This window comes from Lepidochelys kempii, chromosome 12 (assembly GCF_965140265.1).
Source record: "Lepidochelys kempii isolate rLepKem1 chromosome 12, rLepKem1.hap2, whole genome shotgun sequence".
Taxonomy (NCBI): domain Eukaryota; kingdom Metazoa; phylum Chordata; order Testudines; family Cheloniidae; genus Lepidochelys; species Lepidochelys kempii.
Window position 1 is genome coordinate 10,669,088 of NC_133267.1, and position 14,849 is coordinate 10,683,936.

General features: G+C 40.8%; 1 protein-coding gene across 5 annotated transcripts in view; it reads left to right on the forward strand.

The window, feature by feature from the left end:
• Positions 1-14,849, forward strand: part of ESRP2 (epithelial splicing regulatory protein 2) — a 61,182-nt gene that overhangs the window by 26,104 nt on the left and 20,229 nt on the right. For all 5 annotated transcript variants that reach the window (XM_073307561.1, XM_073307563.1, XM_073307562.1 and 2 more), the window contains exons 4-12: positions 3,313-3,426; positions 4,626-4,740; positions 5,479-5,577; positions 5,692-5,752; positions 7,376-7,486; positions 9,469-9,601; positions 10,031-10,073; positions 10,986-11,287; positions 14,364-14,585. In XM_073307561.1, the coding sequence (XP_073163662.1) occupies positions 3,313-3,426; positions 4,626-4,740; positions 5,479-5,577; positions 5,692-5,752; positions 7,376-7,486; positions 9,469-9,601; positions 10,031-10,073; positions 10,986-11,287; positions 14,364-14,585 (1,200 nt within the window). The remainder of the gene's footprint in view (positions 1-3,312; positions 3,427-4,625; positions 4,741-5,478; positions 5,578-5,691; positions 5,753-7,375; positions 7,487-9,468; positions 9,602-10,030; positions 10,074-10,985; positions 11,288-14,363; positions 14,586-14,849) is intronic.

The window sequence follows — 14,849 nt, forward strand, 5'->3', positions numbered from 1 at the left end:
GATTTTGGTTCGTCTCTCTCTTGGTGTAAATTTCATTCAGCCCTACCTGAACGTGAAATTCTACTGAACCCTTACTCTACAGTGAGTATTAGGAGAGGGGGCAGGGCAGAGCAGAATTTTTTAGAAACTACAGGCATGCAATTCCTTGCACAAAATGTGTGCAAATTATGCACACAATTTGCTTGTGCAGTTACCATCATGGCAAGCAAAATGAGCTCAGTACGTGCATTTTCACAGGACCATGTCTTCCTGTGTGTGTGTGCGCAACACCTAACGAAATGGGGCCCTGATCTTTACTTGGGCCTTTGGGCACTGCAATTCAAAAATCAAAGAACCTGTGTAAAATTGTGGTACTAAGAGATGCAGTTGAACATGTAAAATGTCTGAAATTCTGGCCCTAAAACCTTGAAGCTACAGTTTCCAAGGGTTGCCAGGGATTAGTAAATGCTTAAGATAGATATGTGCCGGGTGGGAATGAAAACCTGAGTACTGATGCTGAATAGCCTTTGTATAGAGTGGCACGAAGATACATGCCTCAAAACAATTGTGACAGTTCATGAAACAATTACGTTTATTAACTTGAGTAGGTTTCACAGGCTGAGAGATTCTGTGCAGTTTGCTACACAGAATCTTACTAAGCAGATCAGTTCATATTTTGGGAGGGGATTCATATTCGTCTTGAAACACAGTTTGTCTTCTCAAGACTATATGATATGTGTATGTGCCTTGTGTGCTGCTCCAGCTCTCCACAGTAGCTTCTGCCCCAATGAACTCTTACCCCTGGATCTCATTCTGTGATCACAGAATGAATCAAGTGTTCTTTGTGCCATGCTGCACACCTATAAAACAAACTGTAGAAGAGTACAGCATCTCCAATCGTATGTGTTTGTTAAAGGAGGAGGTTTATCGTTTTGCTCAATTCAGTGATATGCGTGCATGAAAGGTGAAAGGTGATTTGAGGTTACTACTGTGGCAGCTATCTTGCTGGAGTAGCAATTTTAGGTCAAAGATGGAAACTTGTACTTTTTTGGCATGAGAACCAAATCCCCTTCAGACTCCTCCCCCCCCTCCCGCCCCGCAGTTGGATTGGTGTGATTTTTGTTTTGTTTTAATGAAAGGAATAAAAGAGTCAATTCTGAGTTCCCAGCTGTCATTGCTACATGGTGCCTAGATACTATAGTGATGAGCACAAATGCATCCTGGATGAGAGAAGTGCTAGGAGGGAGAAAAGCATCTTTAGTGACCTGGCTGCTATGCTAGGAACCTGCCATTTTACAGTTTGTGGGCATGTGGAAGTACTTAATCTTCTTCCTTTGCCTCTAAGGATCCCTCTGTGCAAAAGAGTCTTGGACAGGGCAGAATACTGGAATCTTAAGTCTGCTGGAGAGTAGGGGGAACTGAGAGGAGACTGGGAGCGGGGCAGGCCTGCCTGCCTATAGCTCCTGTAGGGGGAAGGAAATAAGAGAAAGGAAGGTTTGCAGACTTGTCTCCTTCCTTCTTCCCAGGATGCAGCACACTCTAGTTATTACTAGAGGCTTCCACAAACTTCTCTTCCTGTGTCCCTCCCATTCCTTCCCCAGAGGAGATGTGTGAATTAGGAGAAGTCCTCTGCAGGCAGTGTGACTTGTTGGTGAAGTGTGCAGCTCTGGGGGAGAGGAAGCATATGAAAGCCAGTGTGGGAGATGAAAAGCTTTCCCTGTGGCTGACTCATACCAGTTAGGGTTACCATACATCTGGGTTTTCCAGGATATTGCCTCTCTCTTGAGCCTCCATCTTCTGTCCGGGTGGATTTTTCAAATAACAGGAAATGTCCAGGGTTTTTGCAGAGCAAAGGCTGCAGCTCCAGAAATAGCCCCGATTGGTCGGCTTCGTGATGGTTCCCTCCCCTGCATTGGCAGTTGGATTGGTCCATTCACCTGCAGCTACAACTGCAGGCTCCCAGCTCTGGGGAGGGGGTCCCACAGGAAAGCGCTGATTGACAGCTTTCGCTGTGTTCTGGGCTTGCGCCAGCCGCCCTACCCCTGTGACAGTGAGTGACACCGCCCCATACCTCCAGTGAGTAACCCCACCGCAGGTGTACCCTCTTTTCCTCCCCCAACTGTACCTCCCCTTCAACTTCCCATTCCCCACAGTGTCCTCTTTTGGGGAACCTGAAATATGGTAACCCTATTACCCCTTCCTTCGACAAGCTCAGTGGCTCTGACTTTGTCCTGTGCTGGGACAGGAATGCATCCGATGAAGTGAGCTGTAGCTCACGAAAGCTTATGCTCAAATAAATTGGTTAGTCTCTATGGTGCTACAAGTACTCCTTTTGTATTCTACAAAACAAACTGCAAGGAAAAGCCATTACTGAGAGAGACGTGTGGATGCTGAATCATGCTATTAATTATTGCTTTGTTTGTGGTACAATGCCTACATTCTTGCAGGGAGGGGGTTGCATCAGGGGGAAATTTAAACTAATTATGTTTGTCCCCTTGAAAGTTATCTGTGTTTATCAAATCAGTAAATAGCTTGTTAGTTATGGTAATACCTATATCAGGGCCTCTAGCACTGATATAGATTGATCCGAAGGATAGAAATTTATGTACAAGGATGGAAAATAACATTTAACAATCCAGAAATTAGTGGGAAATAATCCTTTTCCGAGTGAAGATCAACACTCTGAGAAGCCTGAAAAGATGTGATAGCTTTGTGTTAATGTTTACTGTACCATATCTCTGACTAACATTCTTTTGCCTTTGCATAGACTCTTACAAATTCATTACTCAAGACATCAGACCTCAATTTGTTTGGTTTTGATTAACATGTGATTGTTAAAATACCAATAAACCCAAAAGAGTAGCGTCCTAGCTCTTCATGTTTTTTTTCTATTAAGCTTAAAAACAAAATAAAACTTGGGTCCAATTTAATTCTAGAAGTGGTGTTGCAAAATCAGTGTTATGCTTGATCTAATATTCTCTTACTTTTAACAGAAAATTGATAGTAAGGAGTCCAAATGTTTGAACCTTACTGTTACAATTACAGCAGCTTCCAACAATTCAAACTTTGCTGAAATGCCCACTTTCTGGTTTTGAGGGGGTGTCCTTGTGGTATAAATCTCTGTCCTGTAATTGCCTAATGGTAGTCTGTCTGCCCTTCAGATAACGGGAGCCACATTCTCTTCTATCAGTTGTGATCTTTCAAAGATTATCATTGTGTTTAATTTCCTTTTTATCTTTGGAAATACATTTGGTACATAAAATGGTAAAGCAGTAAGATGGACTGACAAGCTTGAACCATCAATAAAAATGAACTTTACCACTTTATTTTTAGTTTAGCCAGCTGGTCTTCAGTGATTTGAAGTTATTGGGAAGGAGTTCTTATACACTCTGCACAGATGGCCAGTTGCTCATTCGGCAGGTCCTTCACCCAGAAGCATCCAAAAAGGTATGAGATCAGAGCTTGGTGTGGAAGAAAGGCAGTACTCTATTTCAAATCAACAAAGAAAATATCCTGTATATTACTCATACACCTGAGACACATAATCCTACTCTGGGAAGTAAGCTGTCTCAGTAATATTTATTGGTGGCCCCTGTAGCTAACAAAATAGAGGCGTTGACTGACTCTGGGAAGAGTCTGCTTCTTGGCTGGGAGGAAGGTGGCTACAATAATGGGGCACCAAAGGTGTAAAGTAGAAGAAATATGGAAAGGCAGTAGATTAAAAGGACTCTTCATCCCTTCTACCTATTTCTGTCTCCCTTCTCCAAAAATACTGGAGACAGAACAACTGTTTCTACCAGATTGAGGTATGGGTCTCACTCCGTTGTTAAGTTCCTTCCCTCCCCAACGTATGTTTGCATCATCTTCAAACACTATTAAAACCTCTTTACGACCCTCAGATCCAATAGGGTTCTCATGACTTCTCTTAATGATTCGAACCTAACAAAGGTGAGTGCTATTTTGCTTGGATTCAAATCAAACTTCATAAAGCACTAGGGGAGAGAGAGACTGCTGAAATAGACCTGGATTACCACCTGTCCACTTAGCTTGTTTGTTTGTAGGAAGGACGGAATAATGTTTAATGCAGCACGTATTTCCAGAATCTGTTATAATCCTATATTGGACAAAGTTATTGGAAAGTATTTTCTATACTATTACAATTTTCCTTTTTCTTTCTTAAAATATATTTTTTTTAATGTTTCAACCTGTGGTGCTTACCTTTAGGAGTCCTCTTGCTTTTGGCAAGAGCGCAGAAGAAAAAGATACAATATTCTAAATGGGAACCTTAATATAACACCACCACTCAGTTTTTAAAACTAGTAACTGTTTTGCATGGACTTACATCTGGGAAGCTGTCCTGATTTGCTACTGTAGGAGTGTATATCCTTGCAGTCAGTGACACCAACTATTAAAAGTTGGTGATAAGAGAACTAAATTGGTTGGTCTTGGTCAAATGAGTGACATGCAGCTCTGTAATCAGAGAGGGAAAGAGTAGATATGGTATAAAATAAAAATGTGTGATATATATAACAAACTGTAACTGTGGCCAGGTAAGATCCTTGTTCAACCCCAAAAACCCCTAATTGTCCTTTACTGGGATGTGGCATTCATAATGTTAATTCATTTTCTCCCTTCCTTCTTTGTAGAACTTCCTGCTATCAGACTGCTTTTATTCATTTTATGATCTACGCAAAGAGTTTCACACATGCTACCCCAATTCAGCCCCCGTGAAGGATCAAACTATCAAATCCATGGCAGAGTGTATCCTTTTGATGTCACTTCTAAACCATAATTCTCTGTGCAATTGTTTATAGTTTTCATCCCAGTAAATTAATTGAGAAGCTGGTTTTAAAAATTAATCTCTGCATAGAGCTGAAGGAGTTTTTAACATAACGCTGAAGATAGTGTTGCATTCTTCAGCTGTTAACATCTTTTTTTCACATTTAGTCTTCTGTCTAGTAATGAAATTTAGCATGGGTTCAGTACGCGCTTAGGGTTTTTTAATTCTTTGAGATATTGACACAAACTTTGCCTTATAAGAAAATGCTTGTCTAGCACTTGAGTAAAATGATGTTCTCTAGAATTGCGCACCTGAAGCTACATGCAACTGCATAAGTGCTTGCAGTTAGTTATAGTTCTGAGTGTCTGACCCAGAGGGAGGCTAATGTAAAAAAAATGTTGCTCCCAGGGAGGAATTTTGTGGGTCCAGATGAACACAGCAAAAGATCAGGTGTGTTTACCAGGGATAGTAGGAACGACTCCCGCTTTTGTAAACTCTTAGGCTGAGATGATGTCAGCTATCAGTAGTTTTCAGAATGTTGACCAGTAAAGTGAATATTAACCAGTTTAAGAGCAGAGTGACACACATGCAGCGGTCACATGTCGCTGTTAAAGTTGATCCAATTGGATTGTCAGTTTTGTGTTGACAATAGCAAAGCCTTATAACTTGTTGACAGATGATTGTGAAATCCTTTTTATTTTCTTTGACTTGCTATATAGATATAGGCTTAGAGACAGATGAAACAGAGGAGGACTTTGGTGTATGGCAAGTGAAAACCATGGTGGCTATTATTTTCAGCATGCTTTCTGAAACCTGCAGTAAGTGGGATATTTGTATGGGATGCTCTTGTGTAGAGGCAAAATTGTCAAGGGCATTTTCATTGCTGCTGAAATAGCTGTTCGGGATTATATTTTAACTTCATCTCTTATTAGTTACAGATTGCAGATTTACTGACTCTGAAACTGTGAAATACAAGTATGAAACAGGTCCCTGGTAAGTGCCTTTGTTGCAGCAGTTTTTAGCTGATGTAGGTTTTAGCTACTCTAGGAACACTTTGCAAACATTTTCCATCATTGCTCACTGGGAAGCCCCAGTGTAGACAGGGTGCCACTGGTATCTTAAGCACTGTCATCTAGCCCTGCTCTGAGTATGTGCAATTGTTATAGTACATAAAATGCTGGTGGTCCATATACGCTAGTGATGGACTAGACTAACATCAGTGGAGCTGAAACCATTTAGTCAGTAGAAGATAAGTATTTAGAAACTTTCTCCAGCATGGACAGGGATAGTATCTTGGTACACACTAAACCAGTATAACCTCTCATGCTGTATACCATTTTCTTTCTTTCTTTCTTTCAGTACAGAGGGATGGTAAAAGGGAGCAATTGTACTGTACACTGTATTGCAAACTGTCTTACAAACTGCAGTTGAAGCTAATGTAAGGAACAGAAGATAATTTGAGGGATTCTGGGAGCTTGGTAGAAGGGAGCCTTTGCACTCTTATGGCAAAAAGAGTGAGAGAGCTATGTGACATGTAAATGCTGATTACTTGCTGTCCAGTCAGAGCCTATTTAGAAGTCTCCTATAGATCCTCTGACCTCTGTGGATTGCTATTTTCACTCAAACTTTTAAACAAAAGTTGTTGATTAGTGCTGACATAAATTGCACAGTGGCTCTTTCTCACTTTTGTTGCTGGTATCCCTAGCAATGTGCATTTAGGTTCATATAATGCCCTATTGTGTGGTGTACTGTGTATATTAATGAGTAGGCATTCAGCATCTGGTGTGGAAAATTCACAGGGGACCAAGGAATTATTTCTCTCTCTCTTGATCTCTCTCTCTCTCTGCTGGAATTTTCCAATCACTATCAAGTTATAGAAAGGAAGAGACGGGAAGGTATGGGGTAAGGAAAACCTACCCCCTTCCAATCAAAAGTGGCAATTAAGATAAGCTTGTCATTTGTAACTGTACCATGAAATGTCTCAAGTTATATTGGATACCATTCTCTTTGCCTGGAGATTTTCACTCTATAGCTCGACAAACTGTTCCTAAATTAATGTAATTCCTTCGTTTTCCTCTAAGAGGAGTTAAGCTTTTGTCTCTTTGTGCTATTCTAAATTGTGGCTTGGGGGGAGAAAAGAGGGAGATCTAAAATGTGTTTTGCTTTTGAAAGAAATTGCAGTAACCAGTAGTTCTGCTGTCTAAAACCTGTTTGATCAAACTTCTTATTAGTGATGGTGTGCAAACCATCTTCCAATGGATTGTTGACACTAAATCATCTCTAATAATCCCATGAATCTAATTCAATTCCCTGTGGACTTGTTACTGTGCATTCTAGCCATTGAAAACAAAAACAAAACACCTCTTTGGGTGATGGGATGGCCTCACAGCATATCTCAGGGTAGTGTATAGGTATTATTCATAGTAGTTTGCTTCTCATTTCAGTCAAGAAAGGGAAAGATTAGAAAAATCCCAACCGCAAATATGCCAGTGGTATTAAGACATTCTTTGTGGTCCATATGCTGAATTGGTACTTACAATGAAATTTGGTAGTAATAGTGTAGTAGAAAACTTGGATTAATTACCCTGAATTTTCCTATTTTCTCTTTTTCTGCAGTAGTAAATCTGAAGCAGTAGACAGCGAAACAGTAATACGTGCTAGAGGTTTGCCTTGGCAGTCTTCAGATCAAGATATTGCCCGTTTTTTCAAAGGACTCAATATTGCCAAGTAAGAGTGCTAGATCTAGTCTAATTCTGTGTTACTTTGTTTTTATCATCAGTCTTTATTTTGTAAAGTAAGTCCTAGCCTTGTGTGGTCTTCCTCATCTGGGCAGTTCACAAAATTCAGGAAAGGTTTCAACAAAAGATTTTGCCCTACCTTTACTAATTTATTCTTTCTAGTGAGCACTAATGAGTACAACTTGGAGCTATTACCAGCCATCACGTTAGGCAAGATACAATCCCTCTGTATCTGGTTTTGTCATTGATAAAATAGATTATTTCTCACACAGGACTTGTGGTAGAGTGAGGAACTGATCTAGGTTTCCTGACTCCCATTCTTAGGGTTTAGCCTGTAACAAAAATACCCATCTTCACCCTCCTCACAAGACTATGAAGCAAACAAAGCATTTCTTGAACAAGTAAATGAAGAAGAGAGACTTCTTTCATTAGAATATGCACCACAAATTCACTTGTTGCTATCACTGTGGGTACAAGCTCCGAGTGCAGTAGTCAGGATTCAGTCAAAGATTAATATGAGCTAAATAGGAAAGAATTAATTTGCGACTAATGTTTCAGAATTCTAGTCTAGCTCTTAAGAAGAATAGGCTCGGAAGCCCACAAGTATTATTTGGAAGAAATGTTTGTATAATTCTAACTCACAGATATGCTAATTTAGCATAGCTTCCAACTGATACAATCTAATTTACATATTTATAGGTGAATATATATACTTCATTATGCAGGGGTACCAGCATATTTCCATTTGAAAAAGTGAGGGAAATTCCCAGACACAACACAGTAAGCTGGAGGAGGGAGTTAGTTGTAAATATATATCAGTTAGAAGGTGGAAAATTTTTGAGCAGTTTTATTAATGATGGTAAAGACTAGAAAGCCAGAAGTGGTAAAATAAAGCAAAATTTAAGAAGGGGAAAAATTTGAAAAGACTAGAAATGCAGAGCCAAGGAACCCAGAACAACTTTTCCTCTAGTTCTGCAGCACCTCCGTACTTTCGTTTTCCAATTGGTATACTCTTACCTAGTTTGTAAGATGTGATTTTTCCATTAATAAGTTAACAAAGCTCTGACTAAGTTTTCCTAAAGATTTTGAAATCTTTTTACATTTGGGAAACCTATTCTATTTCTACAGCTTGCATATGAAAGGTAGTAAACCTACAGTATTAGTTTGATACATAGGTTTAATAGAGATTGAATGTGCAATTTAATGCACTGTGGCAGTCATTAGAATGCCCTACAGTACTGTATGTGAGATTTCTGTGTTAGGAGGCTTATACATAGATAACACAACTGTGTATTTAACTATATTTCTCTATTAAGAAGTACATGCCTTTGGGGAACAGTACAGAGTAATTGCCCCGATAAGTTTTTTTGTTTGTTTGTTTTTAATACATGAAGGGGGCCAAGTCAAGTTGATTTATAATGTTCTGGTTAGTTGTTCCTGGGCTATAGCTACAGGGATCAGAATTGAAGTTGTTTGGGTGTACCGTAACTCTACATTTATATACTATTCTCTAAACTTTGCAAGTTTATTTGTTTAACTTGACATTTTTTGGCTTTTTAACTTCCATATTCTTTCAAGGATTTTTCCTAAGTTACCACTATGAATTTACAATTCTAAACCCACCTTTTCAGTTCTTTGTGAATTTACTTCACTTTTTAACTGTACATCAAGCATGTGAAGTTTAAAATGCTTTCTGCCCGTGGGAAGCACTGTAAAGTATTGATGGCATGGTGTGGTAACACTTGCCTCACTGATCTACCAAAGAAGTGTATTGTGTAGCAGAGATGTATGTATGAATGATTTTTGGATCAATAAATGTTGTTGGTGGAAAAACTTTGAAAGTACAGGCTCTTTCTTAAAGCCTGGCCTCTGTATTTTCCTGCTGAATAAGAGTGGGGAATTATGTCAATGATGTATTATAAGGCATTGATGATTCAAGCTTACCTTTTACTTTGGTCCTTGCTTTTTCAGAGGCGGTGTTGCCCTTTGCTTGAATGCTCAAGGAAGGCGAAATGGGGAAGCCCTTGTGCGATTTGTCAACCCTGAACAGAGAGATTTGGCATTGGAAAGACATAAGCATCACATGGGTAGCAGATACATTGAGGTAAAGAACTACAGCATGACAACATATCAGCACTACTATGCTGGGAATGCAGCCAGTTTTAAACTAGTGCAGATGGTTATTCCCCAGTGCAATACTGTACTCTACAGACGTATTACATAACTAGGGGGGAATTGTCTTTCATTAACTGTGGGTGGGATATTCAAAGGAGACGAAGGGAGTTAGGCACACAACTCCTATTGACAGTCACTGGGAACTGAACCTCTGCCCTCACTAGTTGTTTCTGGAAATCCTATCCTTCATTTGAGGTTCAAAAGTTACTTTTGTTGGCTGTTTAAAGCTGGACACCTATAAAAAAATGAGACATTCTGAAGTTCTACAGAGCTCTGGAAAACGTTACTTTTCAGTTTAGTACTGGCCATTGAACGTTTCTCTGTTTGTTCATATATATAACCATTTTCTTGGTTTTAGGTTTACAAAGCAACTGGAGAAGAATTTTTAAAGATTGCTGGAGGTGAGTAATTTTAAGACCAAACCTATTTACTAAAGCGTAATGTTTACGTGGTCTGCTTCTACTCTTCAGGTGGGTGCGAACATCAAGGACTAACAAGGGGCTTTTTCTGTTTGCACTTCAGAAGTTGATAGGGTCAAATACCGGGTGCTTCCCAGCACAAGTGGACAGACACGCGCGAGCTCTGCCCGAGCTGTAGCAGCCCAGCCAAAGAAGCTCAGGTGGCTGCTCGGGCCAAACACACAAGAACAGACCCACCCAAGCTCCAGTGACGCTGCTATTTTTAGTGTGCTAGTTTTAGCAGAGCTTGTGTGTGTGCTGGGAAGCACCATCCCAGTTGCTGTGTGTGTGGACATACCCCTATAATGAGTCCCTCCCTGTGGGGTTACAGACAGAACAGCCCTGACTAATATGGTCCCAGCTGCTCGCTCCCTGCGCTGTATACACACCCTGAGAGGGAGAAGAGAAGCCTCAGTTGTTTCTGCTGTGGGGGATTTCTTGTGTCTTGTATAAGCTCTTGGTTCTCGCTAATGCTAATAGAATTATTTGAAATACTTTCATATGCATTTTGTTTTAAAATGTGGCACTTTTTAAAAAATAGCATACCCAGGAGCATGAAGGCGGGGGAAAGGGAGAGAAGTCTCCAGGCTTGTCAGATGTTTGTTGCTTTAATGCCAGCTACTAATCCTCCTGTCTCATTCTTTAATGGTTTCATGTTGCTCGCCAGCTCTAAGCAACCAGTCAATGTACTCAGGGGTAGCTTCACATCAAGAAGTGGTTACTGAGCAAGTCTCTGGTACCGTGGGCTGTACAGAGCTGGTAGTTTTATCAGGAGATGTCCTTGCAGTTTCCATCCACCTTGGTTTGCTAGGTCCATTTGTGCTGGTTCCTCACGTTTATTTCCTGTCCTGCCAGGCACGTCCAATGAAGTAGCCCAATTCTTGTCCAAGGAGAATCAAGTCATCATCCGGATGAGGGGCCTTCCTTTCACAGCCACTCTGGAGGATGTCTTGGGGTTCTTGGGGACTGAGTGTCCAGTCACAGGAGGGAAAGAGGGACTTCTCTTTGTCAAGTACCCAGATGGCAGACCCACGGGAGATGCATTTGTGTTGTTTTCCTGTGAAGAATATGCACAGAATGCACTTAAAAAGCACAAGGAGATCCTTGGAAAACGTTACATTGAACTCTTCAGGAGCACAGCAGCAGAAGTCCAGCAGGTTGTAACTACTGGCTATGAAACCCAGAAAACTTACCTTTTCCAGTCATCTTCTAGTGTTACCCTGTACTTGTAAATACTGACCTTCACGTTAGGTCTTACAAAAACAGTATAGTGGGAGCAGCTTTTCTATTATATTAATCAAATACCAAGAAGGATATTTTGATTGATTGCATAGTTTTCCACACTTTTGTTGCATTGATTTTTTTTCCTTTAACACCGCCCGTATCATTAAATAGAAATCATCAGATATATTTCTTTTCCTCCGCTTGCCTGACAAGCTTGAGACTGGCTTAATTTTTTAACTTGTATTTTTATATTCAACAGTGGAAACCTAAGGAGTTGGGCTGCTAAAAATCTGCAGCATTTTTCAAAAATTCAGGTGCCTAACCACAGAATTCTTCCACACACTTTATATTCTGTTTACTTTTATAAATAGATTATAAGGGTTGATAAATTATTGATGTTTTACTACATGGTTAATCAATCATTAGAATCTAACAAGTTGTTTATAATCATCTATAACTCCCGCTACTTATAACCCATATATAATGCATACTGCTCATATCTGTAACATGTTTGTAACATCCCATTGTAAATGGTTTATAACAGGGGTGGGGAAACTACGGCCCGGAGCCGCATCCAGCCCTTCAGATGTTTTAATCCGGCCCTCGAGCTCCTGCTGGGGAGCAGGGTCCAGGGCTTGCCCCATTCTGCATGGTTCCCAGAAGCAGCAGCATGTCCCCTCTCCGTCTCCTATGCATTGGGGCAGCCAGGGGGCTCTGCACGCTGCCCCTGCCCCAAGTGCCAGCCCTGCAGCCCCACTGTCTGGGAACCTGCAGAGTCACCTGGCCACGTCTCCACATAGGAGCCAGAGGGGGGACATGACGTTACTTCTTGGAGCTGCTTGAGGTAAGCACTGCCCAGAGCCTGCGCCCCTGACCTCCTCCAGTGCCCCAACCCCATCCCTGATCCTCCTCCCACCCGCCAGACCCCTTGGTCCCACCCTCCTGCACTCCAGAGTCCGCACCGCCAGCTGGAGCCTTTACCCCCCCCTCCCCAATTTCATGAGCATTCATGGCCCACCATACAATTTCCATACCCAGATGTGGTCCTCAGGCCAAAAAGTTTGCCCACCCCTGGTTTATAAAGAGCTGTAATAGAACTGTAACATGGTGTGTGATTAAAACTCAGGTACAGTCAAGTATCTTGTTAAAATTTTGGTCATTTTAGGGACACCTAGAGTTTTTGAAAAGTGCCTAATAGATTTTTGAAGAATAGGTATTAAATTCTCAATTTCCCAAGAAATAACACCCCCCCACCCCCCCAACAACCTGCCTTTCCTTTCCTCCCCTACTCCACTTACTTTCTCTCTCTGCCTCTATTCATAGATATCTAGTAATATTTGTAAAAATTAACCCTGGCCCACTTCAATTAACCATCACTTCAGAAAGTAACAACATATCTTGTTACCAGCAAGCTGAGCCTTTGAAATTACCACATTTAAGGAGATAGCACTTCTAGAGATGGCAGACTATCTGTTTTGGGATACTGTATTCATAGACTTTAAGGCCAAAAGAGACCATTATGATCATCTAGTCTGGCCTGCATAACACACAGCATAGAATTTCATCCAGTAATTTCTGCATTTTTTTTTCTGTCCGAGCTATATCGTATGGTATACTCTTGTCCAAGTAAGCAGTGAGGCAAGTGGAAGAATATCTATGCTACATGTTAGTTGCTGGTGTTTATCAACACCACTGTGCCTATAGACATAAGACTAGTCTATTAAATCTGACACAGCTATAGTAAAACCCATTTTGTAAATGAAATGACATTGGCTTGTGGTGTTGGTTATTGTTTACTTTTGGATGTTGTGTCCTTGACGAGGATAATTTCTTTGAGCACCTAAAAACTCAAGTCCTACTATTCCAGTCCCCTTGGCTAAGGAGAACTGCATAGGACCGCATTCATGTTAGATGAATATGCTGCTGCTTGCTTTACCAGAGGGGATCTCTGGTGTGAGGCACTCAGACATTATGCTGATCCAAGGAGCAATAGTACAGTTCTGGGAATTGGAGTCTGGTTGTTCACATGGTGACGGGGAGCCCTAACCATAGAACCAGCTCACTGGCTAGTGTTAAAATAGACAAAATTGCAGTAGTCAAAACAATAACCATCTGATAGCTGAGAAATCTTCCCTTTAGTAATGTGTATATTTAAAGCATTAGACTGCTCCTACTGTTTCTAATGAAGTGCAACAATCTAGGTTGAATCACTGCTGACAAAATTAAAGCCTGCCACTGAAGTTTGCCTCTTATTTGCTGTACCTACCAGTGTAACTTGTTTGTCTGTCCTAACTTATTTTATTACTCATACTCTGTAATTAGCTTTTGAACAATAAGTCCCAACAGCATCTTCTGGCAGTCCAAGGTCTTTCCAATTATCTCTTTCTCTCGCTCTCTATATTTGTCCTTTGGGAGAGATCAGAGAGCAAATAAAATGTTAACAATGGGGGACTGAGAAAGAAGGGTTGTCCACCACCTTTACTGTTCTTTATTCAAGAACTTGCTACGAGAGCATTGACTAAGTAGTAATAATATTTAGCTCTTATGAAGTGCTCTACTATGGAAAGCAGGAGAATAGAACTCTTCTTTATTTAAAAAAAAAAACAACTTTTTAAAAGATATATAGCTGTATGTGAACTGGTAATTGTACCAATTTGGGTTTATAAGCAGGCCTGATGTTTTCAGATGCTGCATTTTGGGATCCTGTAACATAAGAAACTATAATCTACTTTTGTCTTTTATTTAATGAGATTGGTAAAAACCTAAATGGACCCTTCTAAATTCAGTTTGTCAGTGGCTCTATTTAGATCTTCCCACTATTTGAAACTAAAGTGTCAAAACAGGGGAGAGGAAGGGTGGGGGTGGGAAAGCTGGGACTATTTTATATATACAACATTTTTTTTGCCTGCTCTGAAACAGTTGGTTATGTTTGAATGTATGCTGAAGACCTATTTGCATCCCATATGGGATTTTAACTCTTATCCATCCACTTACGTTTTTTGCCATTAGGTGCTTAACAGATACTTGTCAACACCTCTCATCCCCACTCTTCCAACTCCCATTATTCCTGTCATCCCCCCACCTTACACCATTGCTGCTGGCAGCATCCGTGACTGTGTCCGGCTCCGAGGCCTTCCTTACACAGCTGGCATTGATGACATCCTGGAATTCATGGGAGATGCGACAGCAGATATCAAACCACATGGAGTCCACATGGTCCTTAATCAACAGGTAACAGAACTTTGCAGGGAGGATGGCTAGACTTCTGATTAGAGACCAGGACTAGGAGTCAGACGTGATCTCTCTTCCTGACTCAGATCTTGTGTGAACCTGCAAAAGTAGCTTCTCCTCTTTAATAAAACAGGGATAGTGCTTACTATGATCTTAGCATTGTGAAGCTTTTAATAGCGACCACTGATTCCTGCTGCATGGAGTCAGCCATAAGGGTAGCAGGGGAGAGGGTAAAATGAAATCAATGATTCTGAGCTCTACCCC